At 40.6% G+C, this 24386-nt stretch overlaps 1 protein-coding gene across 2 annotated transcripts in view; it reads left to right on the top strand.

The window, feature by feature from the left end:
- LOC130682134 (probable ubiquitin carboxyl-terminal hydrolase FAF-X) overlaps window positions 1–24386 on the top strand; it is a 166041-nt gene that overhangs the window by 94559 nt on the left and 47096 nt on the right. For both annotated transcript variants that reach the window (XM_057496277.1, XM_057496278.1), the window contains exons 26-27: window positions 23542–23650; window positions 24149–24295. In XM_057496277.1, coding sequence (XP_057352260.1) covers window positions 23542–23650; window positions 24149–24295 — 256 coding nt within the window. The remainder of the gene's footprint in view (window positions 1–23541; window positions 23651–24148; window positions 24296–24386) is intronic.

The following is a 24386-nucleotide window of genomic DNA, read 5'->3' as shown; positions in this document are numbered from 1 at the left end:
CATTTTCTTTGTGTTAATTTATTTCTAATTTTATACCTTTGGGATCTGAGTAGCTGGTTTGTTCAATTTCAGTCTTTTTGAATTTGCTGAGGTTTTTTTCTGTGGCCTCGTGTATGGTCTATTCTGGGAAACATTCCATGTGCACTTGAGAAGAATGTGCATTCTGTTGCGTTTGGATGTACTGTTCTGTGTATGTCTGTTAGGTCCGTCTGTTGTAATATGTTGTTCAGTGCCTCCGTCTCTTTACTCATTTTCTGTCTGGTTGATCTATCCTTTGGAGTGAGTGGTGTGTTGAAGTCTCCTAGAATGAGTGCATTGCATTCCATTTCCCTCTTTAGTTCTGTTAGTATTTGTTTCACGTATGTAGATGATCCCCTTTCGGGTGCATCGATATTTATAATAGTTCTCTCCTCTTGTTGGACTGCCCCCTTTATCATTATGTAATGTCCTCCTTTGTCTCTGGTGAGTTTCTTTGTTTTGAAGTCTATTTTGTCTGATACAAGTACTGCAACTCCTGCTTTTTTCTCCTTATTAGTTGCATGAAATACCATTTTCAATCCCTTTACTTTCAGTCTGTGTATGTCTTTGGGTTCGAAGTGAGTCTTTTGCAGGCAGCATATAGATGGTCTGGTTTTTTTATTCATTCGGTGACTCTGTGTTTTGATTGGTGCCTTCAGAGCCTTTACATTTAGGGTGATTATTGATAGGTATGTACTTACTGCCATTGCAGACTTTAGATTTGTGGTTATGAAAGGTTCAAGGGTAATTCCCTTACTATCTGACAGTCTAATTTAACTCACTTTCTGTGCTAATAAAAACAGAACCTAAAAGTTGTTTTTTGTTTTTTTCTCCTTTTTCTTCCTCCTCCCTTTCTTTATATGTTGGGTGTGATATTCTGAGCTCTTTGTCTATCCCTTGATTGACTTTGGGGGTAGTTGATTTGATTTTGCATCTGTTCAGTAATTAATTGTTCTACTTTGCTGTGGTTTTATTTTGCCTGGTGAAATGTATTTAGCCTTAGGAATACTTCCATGTGTAGTAGTTCCTCCAAAATGCACTGTCGAGGTGGTTTGTAGGAGGTAAATCCTCTCAGCTTTTGCTTATCGGAACATTGTTTAATCTCTCCTTCAAATTTAAATGATCACCTTGGCAGGTAGAGTATTCTTGGTCCTAGGACCTCCTGCATCACTGCATTAAATACATCATGCCACTCCCTTCTGGCCTGTAAGGTTTTTGTTGAGAATTCTGATGATAGCCTGATGGGTTTTCCTTTGTATGTGATCTTTTCTCTCTCTCTAGCTGCTTTTAAAAGTCTGTCCTTATCCTTGATCTTTGCCACTTTATTTTTTATGTCTTGGTGTTGTCTTCCTTGGATCCCTTGTGTTGGGAGGTCTGCCTAACACTTCGATGGCTTGAGAGACTGTCTTCTTTCTCAGATTGGGGAAGTGTTCAGCAATTGCCTCCTCAGTGACACTTTCTGTCCCTTTTTCTTTCACTTCTTCTTCTGGTGCCCCTATTAGGAGAGTAATGTTCCGTTTGGAACTGTCACACGGTTGTCTCAATGATCTTTCATTCTTAGAGATTATTTTTTCTCTCTGTGCCTCATCTTCTTTGTATTCCTCTTCTCTAATTACTATTCCATTTACCGTCTCTTCTACTACATCCAATCTTCTTTTAAATCCCTCACATGTTTCATTTCAGGTACGGAGTGTCTTGATGATTGAATCTCCATCTTAAATTCATCCCTGAGTTCTTGAATATTTTTCTGCCCCTCCGTAAGCATGTTTATAGTTCTTACTTCGAACTCTCTTTCAGGAATACTGGTGAGTTCAGTTTCATTTGGCCAGTTTTGTGTGGTGCCCTCTAGTGTCCAGAAGCTCTAGTCTCTGGAGCTGCTCAGCCACTACGTGAGGATGGGGGTCATAGGGGAGTGGTGCTGGAGCCTGGGAGGAGGAAAGAGCTAAATTGACACTGCTTTCCGGCTGCAGTGCGTCTCCAGTGTCAGAGCCAGTGGGCCAAGCACACAGTTGTAACCCTCCGTGCTTGGCGTCTCTAGGGGCCTCCCTCCGGCTGGCCTGATGCCAGCAGTGACTGCTGGTCTGTGAGCAGGTGCCGGCAGGCCAGGAGAAGGTGCAGCAGTCTGAGTGTCAGTGTGGGGGGCCTCCAAGCTGAGTAGCCAGCTAGGGGGATTGGACCTCCCGAAGCTCCTCAAAGTTCCCAATCTGCTGGGCAGAGCGCCCGCGGACAATCTTGTCTGCCTCTCCCTTCTCCCGCGCAGCAAGCTCCGTGCAAACCCTGCACCTTCAGCAGCCATCTTGCTGCAAGGAAGCCTCTTAGACCACACGCCTTTCCTTTGTCCCAGAGCGGCCAGGTGGGGATTCTTACCCTGCACAAAGGGCCGGAATCTCAGTCTCTCAAGCACTCCACCTGTCCCTGCTCCCCAACCCCACCAACCTCCAGGGCACCATACAATGTAGATTTGTTTTCCAAAGTAGGCCTCCGGGGCTGGGTGTTCAGCAGTTCTGGGCTTCCACCCCCTCCCTGCTCCATTTCTCTTCCTCCTGCTGGTGAACTAGGGTGGTGGAAGGGCTTAGGTCCTGCTGGATCAAGGCTTTGGTACGTTACCCTCTTCCTTGAGGGTCTCTATGCAGTCGGGTGCAGCCTTCTTTCCTGTTGCTGTTCTAGAGTTAGTTGTGTTCGCTATATCTTCATACTATCTGTGGTTTTTGGACTGTCTCACCTCTCGTGCCGCCATCTTGAATCCCCTAGGGGTTCCTTCTTTTAAGGATTTTTCAAAGGGCCAGTGGGTATGAACTTGTAAAGTGGCCTCAAAAATGCTTATCTCTAGTGTGATACACTAAGTCACTTCTGTTATCAGTCCTCTAGGTAATTCTGCAAAATTAACTTAACACAAGTATAAGTTCCTCACAAGGGGAACAGCTCCCCTCTGGGAACCTTAGTCTGGGCTGCCTGCCCTGCCACCAAAGTGGACTGAGTTCTTGTCTGTTTGCTGAAATATGTGGAGATTCTTACTTCCTAACTTCCTGGCTTTTAAAAATGGAATCTTAGCTTTAAGATGGAATCCTTCCTTTCTTACTATGCTAAAAAGTATAAAATAATTTGATTTGCCATTTTAAGTCTCAGGTAAATAGTGTTAGATATATTTACATGGTTGTGCCCTGTAAGTAGAAGAGCTCTAGTACGTTTTCTTGTCATGCAGAACGGAAAGTCTACACCAACGCAACACAAATTTGTCTACCTATCTCAACACCAGTGCTTTCCCGCACTACCTTTGTTAGGGGGGCATTGTGTATTTTCCTTGGTTCTTGTCCCTCCTGGAACAAAGAATTGGAAGGGCAGAGACACAGTAGTGAAACAGTGAAAGTTTTAAAGTTACTTACAGAGAGAAAAAATACAGGCAACCTCAGGGAGGGGAGGCGCCCTGAAAGGTTGGGGATTCCTCCTTTTAAGGATTTTTCAGGAATGTGACAGAGAGCTAGAAGGGTGAACTTAAGTGGTCTTCTCCTCAAGATGTTTATCTTTTTGAGACACAGAGTCTCTTACCAGTCCTCTGGGTAATTCTCAAAATTGACATAAGAAGTTTACTGCTCTGGCCCCCTCCCAGGATAGCAGCTTACTGGTTTGGGAGCATATCAATTAAGACTGCCTGCCCTGTGCCCCAAGGTGGGATGAGTTATTGTCTGTTTGCTAAAGAGTTAGTTAAGAATCTTACTTAACTTCTTGGGTATTAAAATACAGTCTTTAAGATAGAATCCTTCTTGCTTTTTACTATGTTGTTTATGGCAGGACCAGCATAGTAAATGAATTGCCTAGGAAACAAACTACTTGATCAGTGGTGAAAGGAGAGAAAAACAGCATGTAGGTAAAGGTAAAAAATAAACTGGGCCCAGATGATTAACATAATAAAGATGGGCTATGCCGAAGTACCTTCCTTTATCTGGGCAATATTCAAACATTCCAGGCCAAGTAGCTCTTGGCTTTTCAAGCTTTAATTCATTAACTCTGGGTCTTTTTAATGGACTTCCCTGGCCTTTTTTTCTCTTTCCACCCTGCCCAGATCTATTTTCCTGCCTAACACTTTCTCCGCACTCCATGCTAGCAAAGTGCTTTTCTGTGCGCCGTTTTCGTGCAGCCACAGCACACTCTGGTTTCCCACCCTCCCCTTCTTGGAAGAACTCTATGAGCCGCTCCTTGGTGATGGCAGGCAGCAGACCAGTTAGGTTCCAGGAACTGAGGGGAGGAGAGAATGGCCATTTTATCTCCACTACTTGCCCAGAACCACCTGAGGCTGCAGCAGTAAACATCCATTCATATGCCAGGCGGTAAATTCTGGAAACTACCACTTACTCCACAATGACCCTTTTTTTTCCCTGATAATTTTCCTTGCTCTCTATTTTGCTCTGAATTATAGCCACTCCAACTTTCTTCTCAAGCAGTTTAATTTTCACTGCATCTTTAAAATTCATTTCTTAAGGCATTTAATAAATGCCAGTGTTTAGTTGGGTATTTATGCCCTATGACTGTCGTATCTTTTATTTGGTTGTATTTTGACCTTGGAATTTAAAAGTGATTAATTTTGAATAAATACCAACTGTATTCGTTGCTTTTTTTTTTTTAATTCTCCATATAGGTTCTTCCCTGTAACTTTTTTTGCGTTCTCTGCTTCTTTTTCCTTTTCCTTTAAGTGCAATCACGTTATTATTAGGTTTCTTTAACAGAGGTTTAACTATACTTGGAATTTTTTCCAAATTTGGCAAAATGGTTACAAGTGCTAAAGTTACCACTACAGAGTAATAAGCTTCTTTGATACGTTCTATTTTTATTACAAAATTTTGAGAAAGCAGATACAGGAATTTTTGTTTGGTTTCCTCTGCCTTACTGAAGTGTCCTTGATAAACTAAAAGGTATATGTACATAAGGTACACAAGGTAATGTTTTAGACACACACGCATGCACGCACACGTGCGCACGCATTCCTGCTCTGCTGAGACCGAGTAAAGAGAAGAGCAAGTTGTAGGGCTTAAAAACGAGTTTGTACTCTCAAGGCAGTAGGTCTCAGTCTCTCCTGGCTCTGGCGCTGCTTCCCCCTGCTTCCCAGCATGGGCTTAATACTCTCCTAGCGCCAGGGCTCCATCGCTTCCCTCTGACAGACTTTGTTCCCTACTGGCTCTCCAAGCTTCCCTTCTCTGCTCTTGACTGTTCTCCCTTCCCCGCCCCTTGCACCAGGAGCACGTCTGTGGGCTAGCCTCTGTGGTAACTGGCAGTCACCCCAAAATACCCAACCAGTTATGCATCAGGAACTGCGGAGAGGAGAGAACAGTTGTTCCCTCTCCATCTTAACTGATTGAAGTGATATCTTACGGCATTTTTTATTGATATGAAGTGAACTCTTACGAAGGTTTCACAAGAAAAACAGTGTGGTTACTACTTTCACCCTCATATGATTAGCGATGTGGAGCATCTTTTCACCTTCCTGTCAGTTGTCCGAATTTCTTCTTTGGAAAAGACTCTTATTCACATCCTCTGCCCATTTCTTCATCTGGTTGCTTGGTTTTGGGTATTGAGTTGTTTGACTTTGTTACGGAAAATAATGAAAAAACCCGTACCAGACTCCTATCATTGACGGAAGAACCAGGCGGCACTCGGTCGTCTTGGAGTGTTGAGGCTTTACTTCACACCGGCGTGCTCAGAGGGAAGTAATCTCCCAAAAGTCTGAGCCCTGAACAGGGGCAAAGGGAGCAATATATATCTTTCTGCTTCTGTATCTGTAACATTCCTACATGCACAGCAAGCGAGCAATCGAGGAGTGAAGAGTTTGGGGAATGAACCTAGGGAGTGCTCGGCAGAGTGGGGCGTGTAGGGGAGCGGGAAATTAAGGGAGTTTCTGTTGTCTTTGCTAAGAAGAGCAACAGAAGGGAGCCACCTGGACTAGATTGCTGTCTTTGTAAGTTTTTCCCTGTTGACTTCTGTACATATTTTGGGTGTTAAATTAACCCCTTATGGGATAAGTCATTAAGGAATACATTTGTAGGATGCCTTTTTGATCTGCTGATGGTGTCCTTTGCTGAACAGAAGCTTTTTAGTTTGATGTAGTCCCATTTGTTCATTTTTGCTTTTGTTTCCCTTGCCCAAGGACATGTGTTCAGTAAAAGGTTGCTCACATTTATATTCAAGAGATTTTTGCCTATGTTTTCTTCAAAGAGTTTTACTTTTTGTGACTTACAAAGGTCTTTGATCCATTTTGAGTTTAGTTTTCTAAATGGAGTTAGGCAGTAATCCAGTTTCATTCTCTTACATGTAAGCTGTCCATTTTTGCCAGTATGAATTGTCGAAGAGGCTGTCTTTTCCCCATTTTATACCAATGGCTCCTTTATCATATATGAATTGGCCATATATGTGTGGGTTTACATCAGGGCTCTATTCTGTTCTAATGATCTATGGGTCTGTTCTTGTGCCTGTACCATACTGTCTTGGTTTCTGTAGGGAGCATAATCCCCCAGCTTTGTTCTTCCTTCTCTGGATTGCTTTGGCTCTTCAGGGTCTTCTGTGGTTCCACATGAATTTTAGAACTGTTTGTTCTAGTTTGTTGAAGAATGCCGTTGGTATTTGATAGGGATTGCATGGAAACTGTAGATTGTGTTAGGCATGATGGTCATTTTGACAACATTTATTCTTCCTATCCATGAACAGAGGATAGGTTTCCATTTATTGTTATTTAATTGCTCTATGAGTGTTTTGTAATTTTCAGTGTTTAGGTCTTTCAGCTGCTTGGTTAGGTATTTTTGCTGCAATTGTTAATGGAGTTGTTTTTCTGATTTTCTGTCTGCTAGTTTATGCTTACAATATAGGAAAGCAGCAGATTCTGTGTTAATTTTGTATCCTGGACCTTTGCTGCATTCAGTTTTTTGGTGGAGTCTTTAGGTTTTCTATGTATAATAGCATATCATCTGAAAACCCTGACAAGTTTAACTTCTTCCTTAACACTTAGGAAGCCTTTTATATCTTTGTGTTTGTTGTCTGATTGCCGTGACTAGGACCTCCAGTACTTTGTTGAATAAAAGTGGGGAGATTGAGCATTCTTGTTTTGTTTCTGATCTTAGTGAAATATATTTCAGCTTTTGAGTGAACATTCCTACCTGCACAGCAAGTCAGCAGGCACGGGGGAGTGAACCTGGGGAGTGCTCGGCAGAGTGGGGAGTGTAGGGCGTGGGTTTTTCATGCATTGCCTTTGCTATGCTGAGTTGCATATCCTCTATGCACTTTTAATTGAGAATTTCTGTCATGGATGAGTGTTGAGTATTGTTGAATGCTTTTTCAGCATCAATTGAGATGATCGTGTTGATTTTTGTCCTCTTTGTCAATGTGTGTGATGTTGATTGATTTTCAGATATTGTACTATCCTTGAATCCCTGGAATAAATCCCATACGGTGATGATGCATGACCTTTTTGATGTAGTTTTTAATCTTGTTTGCTAATATTTTGTTGAGGGTTTTTTCATTACATTCATCAGGGATATTGGTCTGTAATTTTCCCTTTTTTGCACTGTAATGCTGGCCTCATAGAATGAGTTTGGAAGTATTCTCTCCTTTTGTACTTTTTAGAAGACTTTAAGAAGGATGGATATTGGGTCTTTTGTAAGTGTTTGCTAAAAATTCAGCTGTGAAGCACAATATGGATGGTCACAGGGAAGGCAATATAGCACAGAGAAGACAACTGCTAACTCCTGCATCTTACTGTGCTCATGGACAGTGACTGTAGTGGGTTACGTGAAGGGAACTTGATAATAGGGAGGAATGTAGTAACCACAATGTTCCTCATGTGAAACCTTCACAAGATTGTATTTTAGTGATACCTTTATAAAAAAAATTCAGTATGAGACCATCTGGTCCAGGAGTTTTATTCTTAGGTAATATTTTGATTACCAATTCAATTTCATTGCTAGTATTTGGTCTGTTCAGATTTTCTGGTTTTTCCTGGGCCGGTCTTAAAAGTTGTATTTTTCGAGAAAGTCGTCCATTTCTTAGGTTATCCAGTTTGTTGGTGTATAATTTTTCATATATTCTCTTACAATTTTTGTATTTCCAAGGTGCCTGTCGTGATTTTTCCTTTTTCATTTCTGATGGCATTTACATGTGTATAGTTTATTTTTTTCTTGATGAGTCTGTCTAGGGGTTTATCTGTTTTATTTTCTTGAAGAACCAGCTCATTTCATTGATTCTATTGTTTTATTCTTCTCAGCTTTACTTTTTTATTCTCTGATCTTTATCAAGTCTCTCCTGCTAGTGACTTTGGGCCTCATTTGTTCTTCTTTTTGTAGTTTCATTACTTGAGAGTTTAGACTGTTCATTAGGGATTGTTCTTGTTCATTGGCGTAAACCTGTATAGCTGTGTGCTATCCCCTTCAAACTGCGTTTGCTGTGTCCCACAAGTTTTGGGATGTTGAGTTGTTGTCATTTGTCTCCATATACTGTTTGCTGTCTATTTTAATTTGGTCACTGATCGATGTTGTTAAGCCTCCATGTGTTTGTGGGTTTTTAAAATTTACTTACTGATCTCTTTTTGTGGCCTATTCTGGAAAATGTTCCATGTGCACTTGAGAAGAATGTGTTATCCCTTCTGCCTTTGGTGGACTGTTCTGTAGATGTCTGCTGGGTTCAGCTGTTCCTAATGCATTGTTCAGTGCCTCTGTCGGGTTGATCTGGAGTGTGAGGTGTGTTGAAGTCTCCTGAGATAACTGCATTGCATTCTGTTTCTTTTATTTTGTCAATATTTGTTTCACATATTTGGGTGCTCCTATGTTGGGTACATAGATATTTATAATGGTTATATACTCTTGTTGGACTCCTGACCACTTTATCATCATGTAATGTCCTTCTTTGTGTCTTGTTACTTAATTTTGAAATGTATTTTTATGATGTAATGACTGAAGCTTCTGCTTTTCTCCCCCTATTGTTTGCATGAGTATCTTTTTCCACCCCTTTACTTTAAGTCTGTATATGTGTTTGGGTTTGAAGTGAGTCTCTTCTAGGCAGCTTGTACATGGGTCTATATTTTTTGTCCACTCTGCGACTCTTTGTCTTTTCATTGGTGTGTTCAGTCCATTTACAATTGGGGTAATTACTGATAGATATGTATTTACTGCCGTTGTGGGCTTTAAACTTGTAGTTACCAAACTTTCAAAGGCAGCTTTCCTTACTCTCTAAAAGTCTGTCTTACCTCACTTATACTATTTTAAACACAATCTAAAGGTTTTTTTTTCTTCCTCCTTTTCCTTCCCTCCTCCACTCTTACATATATTAAGGTGTCATATTCTGTACTCTTGTGTGTAGTCCTTGACTGACTTCGTCTTGTGTGTAGTCCTTGACTGACTTGGTGGGCAGTCCAGTTAATTTTGCATTGGTTAGTAATTAATTGGTCTACATCCTTTACTGTGGTTTTATTATTTTCTCTCGTGATGGCTATTTAGCCATAGGAGTACTTCCATCTGGAGCAGTCTCTTGAAAATTCACTGTAAAGATGGTTTGTGAGTGATGAATTCCCTAAACTTTCGCTTTTATTGAAATCGTTGAATCTCCGCTTCAAATGCAAATAGTAATCTTGCCAAGTAGAGTGTTCCTGGTTTAAGGCCCTTCTGCTTCATTGTACTAAATATATCATGCCATGCCACTCGATTCCTGCCTGTAAGGTTTCTACTGAGAAATCTGCTGACAACATCAGGGTGTCTTTTTTCCCCTCTATGGCCGCTTTCAGTATTCTCTCCCTGATCTTTGCCATATTAATTATTATATGTCTTGGTGGTGTCATCCTAGGGTTCCTTGTGTTGGGGGATCTTTGTATTTCCATGACCTGAGAGACTATTCTCTTCCCCCAATTGGGAGAATTTTCAGCAGTTATTTCCCCAAAGAGTCTTCCTATCCCTTTGTCTCTCTATTGTTCTTGTGGTACCCCTACATTGAGATTATTGTTTCATTTGGATTGTTTGCACAGATCTCTTATGCTTTCATTCCTAGAGGTCCCTTTTTCCTGTTTTCTGGCTTCATTGTTTTCCTGTTTTCTGATTTCTATTTCATTTACGATCTCCTCTACTTTATGTCATCCACTTTGAAATCTCTCCATTGTATGTTTCATTTCAGATACTGTATCTTTCACAGTGTCTTTCTCTTTCTTGAAGTCCTTCCCGACATCTTGAGTATTTCTCTGTAGCTCCATGAGCATGTTTATGACTTGTATTTCGAAATACTTATCAAGAAGACTGTTTCAGGTTCTCTCAACCCTTTTGCATTTTGTCCTGCAGTTTTGTTTGGGCAAAATTTTTCTGCTGATTCATTTTTTTAGTGTTATCAATGGAGTCATAGATTCATGGAGAAACACCTTCTTGTGCCCAGAAACTCAATACACTTCACCTTACTGTGCAGGAGTTCTAGCTGTTGTTGGGCAATGTGTGGGGTGACTTTCTGCCTGTCTTGTGGTACACGGATACCAGCTGAGCTTGTGTGGGCATCGGCTGTTCGCAGGTGCAAAAAGAAAATGCGTCTGCACTGCTGGAGTTGCCGTGAGCGGAGCTTCCTTTCACCTGGCGTACAGCAATGGTGGGGGGCTGCAGGTCCGGCCAGGAGGAAGGAGCTCCCTGGGCTGACTCCCGCAGTATTTCCCCAGCTGAACCAAAAAAAGGCTTCAAAATCTTGGCAGGTGTCCCTCTGTGTTTCTTACTGCAACATCTGCCTCCGTTGCTAGGAAAAGTAGGCCTACTGCAGGTGGCATGTGCAGGGTGGAGCCTCGATGCTTCAGTGCTGGAGCAGTCATGGCCAGAGCTGCCCTCCACCTGCCCTGCAAAAATGGTGGGGCACAAGCTGGAGGGAACAGATCCTCCTGGGAGGAAAGAACTCCAGGGGCTGGCTCCTGCACATAGTTTCCCAGCTGGCCTGAAACAGGGCTGACAAAGTAAGGAGGGTCTCCCTCTGCCTATATGGGAGCATGTCTGACCGTACTGCTGGCTGGCCACAGGCCACTCGCCTCCAAGGAGCCTCAAGAATGCCTTGTCAGCGAGGGGGTTGGAGCGCCTGTGGCTTCCCAGAATTCCTCACCTGTTGAGCTGAGGGCAGCGAGGGGGTTGGAGCGCCTGTGGCTTCCCGAATTCCAAACCTGTTGACCTGCCTTTTCTTAACAGAGAGTTCTATGTAAATCTTGCCCCTCTGGCGGTCCTCCCACTGCTGGGAAGTCTTTCAAGCTCCTACTTTGCTGTTGTCTTGGGGGGCCGGTATAGGATGCCTGTTCTCCAAAGCAGCTGAAATCTTCAGCCCCCTGGAGTGTTCCACCTATCGTTTTTGTCCAGCCTTAGTAATCACCACAGCACTGTGTAATGTGGGTTTGTGTTCCCAGAGCAGATCTGCAGGGCCAGCTCTTAAGCAGTCCTGGGCTCCTACTTCCTCCCCGCTCTATTCCTCTTCCACCTGTAGGTTGGGGTGGAGGGCATGCTTGGGTCCTGCCAGCTCTTGGCTTTGCCAATTTTACCCTTTTCTGTGAGGTTTTTTTCCTCTTCTTCCCCAGGTGTAGTCAGTTGTGCAATCTCCAAGTCGTTTTCACGTTTAGTTTTATTTGCTCTATTTTGGTGTTCTGTGTGATTTGGTGAGGACGTCTCTGCCTTCTCCTTCTTGCTTCACCATCTTTTTCTCCAGTAGTTTTTTTTTTCTCCAATAATTCTTCAGATAAGCCCCTGAGACTCCCAACATGTGTGTGTTGTTGGGATTTTTTGTTCTTGTTATAGTGTCTCATAGATGACCTCTCTTCAAGTTCACACATTGTTCCATGTGGGATAGCCTGCTTTTGAAGCTCTCTAGTGCATTGTTCATTGAATCTGTTGTGTTCTTCAGCTATAGAATCTGGTTCTTTTTAATAATTTTATTGTGATTTACTCGTTTTGTTCTTGTTTTTTAATTCATTGTATTGCTTATATACTTTTGCAGCTGTCTTACGAAAGTAATTATTTTGCATTCTCTGCCATACAACTTACGGCTCTCCATTTCTGTGGGGTTAGCTAATTGAAATATTATTTTGTTAAGTGATGGTGTCATACTTTCTTGATTTTTCATGTCTCTAGTAGCTCTGTGTGTTGATGTGTCTGCATCTGAAGGAGCAGTCACTTCTTCCAGACTTTACGGAGTGGAAAGACTGTCACCTACACATCGAATGGGTACAAGAGTGCTGGGGTGATGGGGTGTGGTAGCTCCCCTCTCCAAGAGTGTGAGCACTGTGAACTCTAGTGGGTTAAAGTCAGCATTGGGAAAGACAGTTTCTTAAAGCCAAAGCTGTAAATGTTGGGTGGGATCAGCAGGTGACAGCATCTTCTTTACCAGTGGAGCTATAGTGGGTTCCCTCTCTGGTTTCCACAGCTGCTGTGACTTCCCTCTCTGGGCAAGTGTACTGTGGGTCCAGGCAACATCTCCAGGTGGCTTAGCATTGGTGATGACTTCATTAGTCATTAGTGCCAGAAGTTTCAAGTTTCAGTTGTACAAAGCAGTGACAGGGACTGCTGACTTCCTCCTGTTTTCTTTGTCCCTAAGTGAGGGGGAAATGTAACTGAGTGGTCTCCTGATGTTGAGCTGTGTTTCATTTGTGGACAGGAAAATGTTAGAAATTGGCTTCTATGATATTCTGTGTAGCCATTCTTATTACGGCACAACCTCATTTCACTCCAGCACACTCTCAGAGCTATTTTCATTGATAGGTAGTTGTCTGCTCACTTGTTTTCATTGGAAGAATAAGCATGGAGACTTCTTAGCCAAAATCAGGTAGACATGGCTCCACTGCTCTGGGGGTTAGTTGAGCATTTATCTCCTTTCATTTTTTTCTCTCCCCTTAATATATCAGTCAACACTACTCTAGTTACTTTTACAGTGTGTTTACCTTGTTTTGCAATATGTATTTGAAGCTATTACTAGTCCTCTTCCAGAAGTACTGCAGATTTCTTGTAACATACTGCTCCCAATTCCTCCTTGTCTTTGTAACATTGTTGCAATTTACACATAACTCGTGCTATCCATTTTACTGTTCTATTTTTTTTGTAACATTCATCTGCAATTACATGAGCAACTTTATGGTTACTAGACTCCCCCCATCATCAGGTTCCCACCATATGCCCTATTTCAGTCACTGTCTGTCAGCATAGTAAGATGTTGTAGAATCAATACTTGTCTTCTCGGTCTTCCACAGCCTTCCCTGTGCCCCCCCCAACCTTACATTTTGTCTGCTAATTGTAATGCCCCTTTTCATCCCTTGTCCTTCCCTTCCTACCCATCTTCCCCAGGCCGTTTCCTTTGGTAACTGTTAGTCCATTCTTGGGTTCTGTGAGTCTGCTGCTGTTTTTCTCCTTCAGTTTTTTTTCTTTGTTCTTATACTCCACAGATGAGTGAAATCATCTGATGCTTATATTTCTCCACCTGGCTTTTTTCACTAAGCATAATACCCTCTAGCTCCATCCATATTGTTGCAAATGGTAGGATTTGTTTTCTTCTTATGGCTGAATAATATTCCATTGTGTATATGTACCACATCTTCTTTATCCATTCATCTGCTGCTGCACACTTAGGTTGCTTCCGTTTCTTGGCATTGTATATAGTGCTGTGATAAGCGTACGGGTGCATATGTCTTTTCCAAACTGGGCTCCTTAGGGTAAATTCCTAAGAGTGAAATTCATTAGTCCAATGGTTTTTCTATTTTGAGCTTTTGGAGGAACCTCCATACAGCTTTCCACAATGGTAGAACTAGTTTACATTCCCACCAGCAGTGTACGAGGGTTCCTCTTTCTCCACATCCTCGCCAACAGTTGTTATTGTTTGTCTTTTGCGTGTAGGCGATCCTTATTGGTGTGAGGTGATATCTCATTGTGGTTTTAATTTGCATTTCTCTGATGATTAGCGATGTAGGTCATCTTTTCATGTGTCTGTTGGCCATCTGAAATTCTTCTGTGGAGAAGTGTCTGTTCAAATCCTCTGCCCATTTTTTAACATGATTATTTACTTTTGGTTTGTTGAGGTGTTTGAGCTCTTTATATATTTTGGGTGTCAATCCTTTGTCATAGACGTCATTTATAAAATATGCTCTCCCATACTGTAGGATACCTTTTTGTTCTATTGATGATGACCTTTGCTGTACAGAAGCCTTTGAGCTTGATATAGTCCCACTTGTTCATCTTTGCTTTTGTTTCGCTTGCCCGGGGAGATATGTTCATGAAGAAGTTGCCTATGTTTATGTCCAAGAGATTTTGCCTATGATTTTTTATAAGACTTTTATGGTTTCATGGCTTACATTCAGGTCGTTGACCCACTTCGAATTTACTTTTGTGTATGGGGTTAGACAGTAATTCAGTTTCATTCCCTTGCATGGAGCTCTCCTGTTTTGCCAGAACCGGCTGTTGAAGAGGCTGTCATTTCCCCATTGTACGTCCATGGCTCCTTTATCGTATATTAAATGGCCATATATGTTTGGGTTAATATCTGGACACTCTATCCTGTTCCACTGGTCTGTGGGTCTGTTGTTGTACGAGTACCAAATTGTCTTGATAACTGTGGCTTTGTAGTAGAGCTTGAACTTCAGAAGAGAGATCCCTCCCGCTTTATTCTTCCTTGTCAGGATTGCTTTGGCTCTTTGGGGTCTTTTGTGGTTCCATATGAATTTTAGCACTATTTGTTCCAGTTGTTGAACTATGCTCTTGGTATTTTGATGGGGATTGCTTTGAATCTGTAGATTGCTTTAGTCAGGATAGCCATTTTGACAGTATTAATTCCTCCATGCGAAGAGCATGGGGTGAATTTCCATTTCTCTGTGTCCTCTTTAATTTCTCTTAAGAGTGTCTTGTACTTTTCAGGGTATAGGTCTTTCACTTGCTTGGATAGGTTTATTCCTAGGTACTTTATTCTTTTTGAAGCAATTGTGAATGGAGTTGTTTTTCTGATTTTACTTCCTGCTTGCTCATCGTTAGTGTATGGGAATGCAACAGATTTCTGTGTGTTAATTTTGTATCCTGCCACTTTGCTGAATTCAGGTTTTGTAGTAGATTTGGAGTGGAGTCTTTTAGGGTTTGTTTATGTACAGTATCATGTCATCTGTAAATAGTGACCTTTTGAGCTCTTCTTATCAATCTGGATGCCTTTTATTTCTTTGTGTTGTCTGATTTCCGAGGCTAGGACCTCCAGTACTATGTTGAAAAGCAGTGTGGCGAGAGTGTGCGTCCATGACTTGTTCCCGTTCTTAGGTGAAAAGCTTTCAGCTTCTCACTGTTAAGTATGATGTTTGCTGTGGGTTTGTCATATATGACTTTTATAACGTTGAGCTACTTGCCCTCTATACCCATTTTGTTCAGAGTTTTTAACATGAATGGTCGTTGAATTTTGTCAAATGCCTTTTCAGCAGCTATGGAGACGATCATGTGGTTTTTGTCCTTCTTTTTGTTGATGTGGTGGATGATGTGGATGGATTTTTCTAATGGTGTACCATCCTTGCATCCCTGGGATGAATCCCCCTTGATCATGGTGTACTATCCTCTTGATGTATTTTTGAATTCTGTTTGCTAATATTTTGTTGAGTATGTTTGCATCTATGTTCATCAGGGATATTGGTCTGTAATTTTCATTTGTGTTGGGGTGTGCGCCTGGTTTTGGTATTTGAGTGATGGTGGCTTCATAGAAAGTGTTTGGGAGTATTCCCTCGTATTCAATTTTTTGGAAAACTTCAATGAGAATGGGAATTATTGTCTTCTCTATATGTCTGGTAAAATTCATCGGTGAATCCATTTGGACCGGCAGTTTTGTTCTTGGGTTGTTTTCTGATTAATAGTTCAATTTCGTTGCTGGTAATTGGTCTCTTTAGATTTTCTATTTCTTGTTTAGTCACTCTTGGAAGGTTTTATTTTTCTAAGAAGTTAGCCATTTCTTCTGGGTTTTCTAGCTTGTTAGCGTACAGAATTTCATAGTATTCTGTAATAATTCCTTGTATTTGTATGGGGTCCATTGTAATATTTCCTTCCTCACTTCTGATTCCGTGTATGTGTGGAGATTCTTTTTCTCTTAATAAGTCAGGTTAGCAGTTGATCTATTTTGTTTATTTTCTCAAAGAACCAGCTCTTGGTTTCATTGATTTTTTTTCTATTCTTTTATTCTTCTCAATTTTGTTTTTTTATTCTCTAATCTTTATTATGTCCGTCTTGCTGACTCTGGGCCTCATTTGCTCTTCTATTTCTAGTTTCAATCATTGTGACTTTACACTATTCATTTTGGATTGTTCTTACTTGTTTAAATAGGCCTGGATTGCTATGTACTTTCCTCTTAGAACTGCCTTCGCTGCATCCCACAAAAGTTGGGGCTCTGTGCTGTTTGTTGTCATTTGTCTCTATCTATTACTTGATCTCTGTTTTAATTTGGTTATTGATCCATTGATTATTTAGGAGCATGTTGTTGAGCCTCCATGTGTTTGTGAGCCTTTTTGTTTTCTTTGTACAATTCATTTCTAGTTTTATACCTTTATTATCTGAGAAGTTGGTTGGTAGAATTTCAGTCTTTTTTAATTTGCTGAGGTTCTTTTTGTGGCCTAATATGTGGTCTATTCTGGAGAATGTTCTATGTGCACTCGAGAAGAATGTGTATCCTGCCGCTTTTGCGTGTAGAGTTCTATAGATGTCTGTTAGGTTCTTCTTTTCTAGTGTGTTGTTCAGTGCCACTGTGTCCTTACTTATTGTCTGTCTGGTGGATCTGTCCTTTTGAGTGAGTGGTGTGTTGAAGTCTCCTCAAATGAATGCATTGTATTCTGTATCCTCCTTTAATTCTGTTAGTATTTGTTTCTCACATTTCGGTGCTCCTGTATTGGGTGTGTATATATTTAGAATGGTTATATTGTCTTGTTGGCCTGCCCCCCCTTATCATGTAATGTCGTCCTTTATCTCTTATTACGTTCTTTGCTTTCATGTCTATTTTGTCTAAGTACTGCAACACCTACTTTTTCCTCCCCATTGTTTGCATGAAATATGTTCTACCATCCTTTCACTTTTAGTCTGTGTATATCTTGGGGTTTGAGGTGAGTCTCTTGTAAGCAGCATATAGATGGTTCTTGCTTTTTTATCCATTCTATTACTCTGTGTCTTTTGATTGGTTCATTTAGTCCATTTATATTTAGGGTGATTATCGATAAATATGTACTTGTTGCCATTGCAGGCTTTGGATTTATGGTCACCAGAGGATCAAGGGTAGCTTCTTTACTGTCTAACCATGTAAGTTAACTCCTTTCTTAAGCTGTTGTAAACCCACTCTGATGATTCTTTATTTGTCTCTGTTCTTATTCTTCCTCCTCCATTCTTGATATGTTAGGTGTTTATTCAGTACTCTTTTGTGTTTCCTTTTACTGTTTTTGTGGATAGTTGTTTTTATTTTTTGCCTTTAGTTAGCATTTCGTTGGTCTGCTTTCTTTACTGTGATTTTATTTTCTCTGGTGACATCTATTTATCCTTAGGGGTGCTTCCATCTAGAGCATTCCCTTAAAAATACCCTGTAGAGGTGGTTTGTGGGCGGCAAGTTCCCTTAGCTTTTGCTTGTTTGGGAATTGCTTAATCCGTCCTTCATATTTAAATGATAATCGTGCTGGATGCAGTATCCTTGGTTCAAGGCCCTTCTGTTTCATTGCATTAAATATATCATGCTGTTCTCTTCTGGCCTGTAATGTTTCTGTTGAGAAGTCTGATGATAGCCTGATGGGTTTTCCTTTTGTTAGGTGACCTTTTTTCTCTCTCTGGCTGCCTTTAATACTCTGTCCTTGTCTTTGATTTTTGCCATTTTAATTATTCTATGTCTTGGTGTTGTCCTCCTTGAGTCCCTATGTTGGGAGATCTGTGGGCTTCCATGGTTGAGAGACTCTCCTTCCCTAGCTTGGGGAAGTTTTCAGCAATTATGTCTTCAAAGACACTTTCTGTCCTTTTTTCTCTCTTCTTCTGGTACCCGTTATAATGCAAATATTGTTCTGCTTGGATTGGTCACACAGTTCTCTTAAAATTCTTTCATTCTTGAAGATCCTTTTATCTCTCTCTCTGCCTCTGCTTCTCTCTATTTGTGTTCTCTAATTTCTGTTCCATTAACGGCCTCTTGCACCTCTTCCAGTCTCCTCTTAAGGCCTTCTGTGGATTGTTTCATTTGTGTTACCTCCCTCCTGACTTCATCCCTTAGCTCTTGCATGTTTCTCTGCAGTTCCATCAGCATGGTTATGACTTTTATTTTGAATTCTTTTTTCAGGAAGATTGGTTATATCTATCTCAGCAGGCCCTCTCTCTCAGGATGTCTGACTGATGTTTGACTGGACAAGGTTCTTCTGCCTTTTCATGGTGATAGAAGTGGTCGCAGGCAGGTGGCACATCTGTCAGCTGGGAGAACCAAGTCCCTTCCTACTTTTTGGTCACCTTGCCTTCCTCCGCTGCCTGTGCCAGTTCCTCGCACCCCAGGACCAGACTCTGGGACAATCTCCTGAGCTGCCGTGGGCAGTGCCGCCCTCAGGCTAGCCTAGAGCCACTGCAGGGGGTCGCAGCCACGGCGGGTGTGTTCTCCTGCGAGAACGGCTCCCCTTCGTGCCTTCCAGACCTTGCTCTGGCTTCCGCTGCCTGTGCTGGTTTCCTGCGCACCAGCACCAGACTCTGGGACAATCTCCTGAGCTGCCGTGGGCTGAGCCAGCCCTTGGGCTAGCCTAGAGCACTGCAGGGAGTTCAGCTGCGCCGGGTGTCTTCTGTGAGAACGGTGCCCCTTTGCGCCATCCGGACCTTGCTCCGGCTTCTGCCTGTCCCAGTTATCTGGGCGTTGGGAGGAGACTTTGTGCTTGCTGTGAGCAGGGCCGCTCTCCGGCTGCTCCTCAGCTGTGACGGGTCAGCCGGTTTGTTTGTTGTGCCGGCTGGGAGGAACGAATGCCAGGCTGCTTACCACTGTGAGGGTCTTCAGGGCTGCTTCACGCCCAGGGGTTTAGGGGGCCCGAAGTTCCTCAAGATTCCCAGGCTGCTAGGCTGAGGATGCTTGGACGAGTTTTTTCTGCTGTTGAGCCCTTGTGCCTTTAAGAGTTTTAAAAGCACCCACTTCTCTCTTGTTCCAGAGCAGCTGGCTGTGGGGACCGGCTCACAGTCTCCGTCTCAGACCTTACCCTTCCATTTCTCTAATGTCCAGCACACGATGCAATGTGTGTCTGTGCTCCCGGTGCAGAATACTAGCGCTGGTTATTTAATAGAATTGTGCTTCCACTCCCTCCCAACTCTAACTTCTTTCCCTCCCGCAGGCAAGCTGGAGTGGGTGGAGTGCTTGGGTCCTGCCGGGTCACGGCTTTGTATCTTATTGCCTTTGTGAGATGCTTAGTTTTCGGAGATGTAGATGTAGCCTGGCTGTTGTACTGTATTCTGTGGTCTATCTTTTTGAAATAATTGTTTTTGTTGTATTTTCAAAAATATATATGGTTTTGGGAGGAGATTTCTGCCGTCCTACTCATGCTGCCATCTTGAGCCGGAAGTCCAATTCACTGTTCCATTAATATTTTGACAGTATTACCTGTTATGTATGAATAAGAACTATTTTCTTCTTAATGTTTTAATTATCTATAATGCTCTTCCTTTATGTAGATCCAAGTTCCTGAGCTACATCGTTTTCCTTCCTTTAAAGTGTTTCTCAACATTCTCTGCAAGACAAGTCTATCCACAACTAATACCATCAGTTTTTGTTTTAAAACCTTTTTTCGTTCTCACATTTAAGGAAAATTTTTGCTACATAAAGAATTTATGTTGGTGGGGCTTCTTCTTTCCAAACTTTAAATATTTTGCTCTATTCTCTTCTTGTTTTTATGGCTGCAGAAGGGATGCCCAAGGTAAGTAACTCTTATTGCTCCTCTATAGGTAAGGTTTTTTTACTCTTAACGCTTTCAAGATTTTCTTTTTCCTTTGATTTTCTATACTTAATGTGAAGTAGCTACATGTAGATATTTTCATATTACCGTTCTTGGTTTCTGTCAGTTTTTTTGTTCTGTTTTTAATTTTGGACACCTTTCCACTGTTACTGTTTGACTTTTTTGTTTCTTTACCTCCATGAGATATGTATTTCTTATTTTGTACTCGTCTCACATTAACTGTTTCATGTTTGTTTTATCTTTGCATTTCAGTTTTCAGAGCTTCTGCTGACATTTCATCAGTTTCACTGATAGTTTTTTCAGTTATTCAATCTTTCGATCAGCCCAATACAGCCATTCTTCTGTTACACTGGTTTTGATCTCTAACATTTGCTTGGTTATGTTCTATACTTTCCATTGCTCTGTTTACACTGCTGTGTTTTCACAGGTCTGTTTTATTCATTTGCGTCCTTAGTATAACTATATGTGCTTTAAATTGCTGGTGTGGTAATTTTAACATTTCTGCTGTGCCTGTATTGTTTTATGTTTGCTGTTTTCCTTCCAACTGTTTTGTCCATTTTTTTTTCTTTCAGTGTCTTTTCTTTTTAAGCTGGACATACATCATTTGGGGTAAATGGACCCTTTAATGTAATATTTTACATTTATGTGTTGAGTTTGGCTGTGTTTATTGTCTCCTGGAGATGTTGGTATCAGAGGCTGAGATTCCTCTTGGTGTGTTTGTCTCATAGTTGTCTTAGATTTCTCTGCAGAGCTCTTTAAGGTTTGGGAAGTTTAGTTCTTTAAAGTGATTTCCGTTATTACATAGGAATCCTGTTGGTGTCAGGTACAGAAATGTTCTTAGCTCCGGATTCAGTTGTAAACTCTCAGCTTTTATTTGTCTGGAATGTCTCACCTTCTTCCTTCACATATGAAATACAGTTTTGTCAGGTGTAGAATTTTCAGCACTTTTCATTTGTCAACAGCCTTCTGAAAATCCACTGAAAACTTACTGAGAATGCCATGTACCTAACTAGATCCTTCTCTTCCTCTTTTCAAGATTATCTTTTTGTTTGGCTTTTGATTGTTTGAATGTAGTGTGCTTCATATAAGTGTTGTTGAGTTCACTAAGGTCTTCAAATGTGTGTCCATTTTATTATTTAAATTTGGGGAATTTTCAGCCCCAATTTCCTCTAATAACCTCCTTCCTGCTTTCCTCTTTCCTCTGTGCTTGAATCCCACCAGTGCATATGTTGTTTCACTTGGTGGTGTCCCACAGTGGCCTTTAGGGTCTGTTCACTTTTTACTCATTAATTTTTTTCTCCTGCTCCTGACATCGTTACAACTGTTGTGTTTTCATGTTCCCAACTTTTTTTTTAAGTATCAAGTGCTCAAGCCTGTTTTTCAGTCCCTGCAGTGTATTTCTCATTTAAGGTCGTGGTCAGATTACATTAAAAAATTTCTGTGGCACAAAGTTTTCCCCTTGGCTTCTTTTTGTTCTCTGTCACTTTACTGATACTTTTATTTTGTTCATCTCTCTTTTCTTGTTCTCAAATTCTTTGAGCATCCTTCAGACAGCCATTTAATTGCTCTGTCTAAAAGTCTGCCATCTGGTTGTTCTTATAGACATATGTTGACTTGTTTTTTATCCATTGAATGGGACCATAGTTTCCTGGCTCTTTGTAGAAAACTAGACATCTGAAATGTATGACATTTTGATTCCAGATACTTCATAGAGTATCTGTTTTAGCTGTGGTTTTGTTGTTTTTCTTGTTACGTTATTGTATGTTGTGTATGTTTTTGGGAATCGACTTGAGGTATAAACTGAACGTCTCAGGCTTGTTTTCCAGAATGCTAACAATTTTTAGTGCTTTATGTTTCTGTGGAGGGAAGGAGCTTGGAGCCTTCTGCTCTGCCGTTTGGCTTCTCTCATTTTTTGAGCACTGATTAGTGTTTTTCAGAATTTTTCATTTAAGAAGATGATGTTTTAGCCCATTGGGAAAAAAATTTCTGATTAAAATACTTCTAGAACATTAGCCTTCTAAGTTGGCTTCCTAGGTGTTAGGGGTTTTGTTGGTGGTGGGTGGTATTATTCTGGGGTTTTTAGTTTTGTTTTTAAGGATGTTGTCAATTCCTTGTAATTGTCTACAGTTTGGGTTTATGAGGACACTCAGGAAATACTTCACTAATTAGGTGAAACCAACAGGGAGTTTAATACATAGAATTTAAAATCCTTTCTTTTGGACCACGCATTTGTTCAGAATTTCAGCAGCTAGCAAGAAGACAGAAACATATTTGTGACGCTCACTCAGTCTTGGACTCTGTTCTTGGTGCTGCAGACTCAACATTAAGTCTGGAATAGCTTGCTTTTGAAAGATTAGTGAGATTACTACTTAATAACTGATATAAAAAGACAAAATGAATTTGTCACTTCAAATAGTAAGGGAGAGCTTTGCCACTTAGGCACAGTCTCTGAGCAAAGCAGGTAGTTTGCGGAGATGGGGCATGGCAGATTTGCACAGTTGTCAGTGGGCTGACATTTTAAGGAGAGGCAAGTGAGACTGGCTGTTGCTGGACCAGGTGTACTCAGTGTTTTCCAAGTAGCTGCCTATTGAAAGAAAGGGTTATCACTATATGTATTGTTTGCAAATGCTTTTCCACTTGTCCTTTACCCATTAAATAGATTTGAAACTGATAGTGTTGCCTTTGTTTTTATCATGATGAGAGGACTCAGTATGTTCCTAAATTTTCAGAAGTTTTAATTTATCATTTTCTAATGGGAGACACAGACCTCTAGCCTGGAAACAGGTAATGTTTACCACTTTGGTAACTTTGTCAACCTCATATCTGTAGGTTCTGGTACCATGGGGGTAAACTCAATATGATATTACAGAGAGATAATATGTTATACAGTCTTTTAAAAACATACAGATAAATACAAATTAGTTGAAGTTCCTGATACTAAGAATAAAACAGATTTTCCCAAACCTTTCCAAAGAGGTGATGTTCTACAATAAAATATTCAGATGATCCTCAAACTTTGCTGTACATCAGAGTCATTGGGATTGCTTAATATAAAATGTAGACAACTGGGTCTCTCCCTGTGAGTTTCTGAATTGAGTATAGAATGTGTAGAATATCAGGACTAGCTTTACCTATATGGAATTTCTACAAGTCGTTTGCTTCACAGCACAGTTCATTAAAAAGAGTTATGTGGGAGGCCAAAAAACGAGATATAGAGTGCTTACTATAAACGTCACCTTTTATGTATCCCTACGTGTATTTCCAGATTGTTCCACGAGGTGTTTTCAAAGATATCTTGCAAATAAAGACCACGTTTCATTCATGTTTGCTTGTCCTTCTCACAGCCCCACCTGATTCACAGTACATATTAAAGAGTCTGAGAGGTTAAATATTAAGCGACCCGAACCTAGTGATTTGTTACCTAACTTGGTTACCATTTGAGGTTTCATACCGTGAAAAATAGTTAAGGTTTACTGTGCAATAGAGATGTTAAGCTCTAAGGAGGAGTTAATTTATATTTTATTGTTAAATTATCCCCCACTGTTGGAATGATTTATTGTTGTTTTTCTGTATGAAAGTAATACATTAAACAGAAAATGTTTTTATTTCAGAACTGTTCGTCAGTTGGCACAGGAACATTTTTTTTTAATGTGCACCAGATGTTGCATTGGACACAGGCCTCTGCTTTTCTTCATTACTCTGCTCTTTACCGTTCTGGAGGTGAGACATTTTTTAATGGATTCACGAATATAATTCATTCTTAAAATGAGAAACACTCAGGAAATTACAGTTTTCATTTTTATTAAAAGTAAGTCAGCTGTGCTTAATAAATAATGTCATCTTTTCCTGCTTTTTATAAATACTTAAGGATAAAAATGACTTGGGGAAAATATAAATTAAGAAATGTTATTTTATATTACTGATGTGAAGTATTGCCACTTAATTTACCAAATCTCTGAGTTTAAAAAGTCAATGTGAGGGCATGTCGGGGAGACTTGGTGGTGGCGGGGTTCTAGTAAACATAATGTTCCTTATGTAATTGTAGATTAATGATCCCAAAATAAAATAATACATAAATAAATAGATACATACATACATAGATACCAAAATAAAATGATACATACATACATACATATTTTTAAAAAAGTCGATGTGAATTCTGAACTTAGTCTTATGAGTTCTTACGAGTTCATATTGTTTCAATTTATTGCCTTTCAGAGCACAGCAGGAGAGGCGGGTAGACACTCAGATGACTATTTCACTCTTCTACAACACCTTCTTAATTATGCTTATAACAGCAATATTAATGTACCCAATGCTGATGTTCTTCTCAACGATGAAATTGATTGGCTCAAAAGAATTAGGGTAAGTTGTATAATACTCAGTTTATTATTATGTCACTGTTAAATCAACTGCCTTACTAAAAGCGTGTTATAATGAAGTGTATTTTTTAAAT

Source organism: Manis pentadactyla, chromosome Y (assembly GCF_030020395.1).
Source record: "Manis pentadactyla isolate mManPen7 chromosome Y, mManPen7.hap1, whole genome shotgun sequence".
NCBI classification, from domain to species: Eukaryota; Metazoa; Chordata; class Mammalia; order Pholidota; family Manidae; genus Manis; species Manis pentadactyla.
The sequence above is the reverse complement of the archived record's forward strand: the minus strand, read 5'-3'. Positions and strand labels throughout refer to the sequence as shown.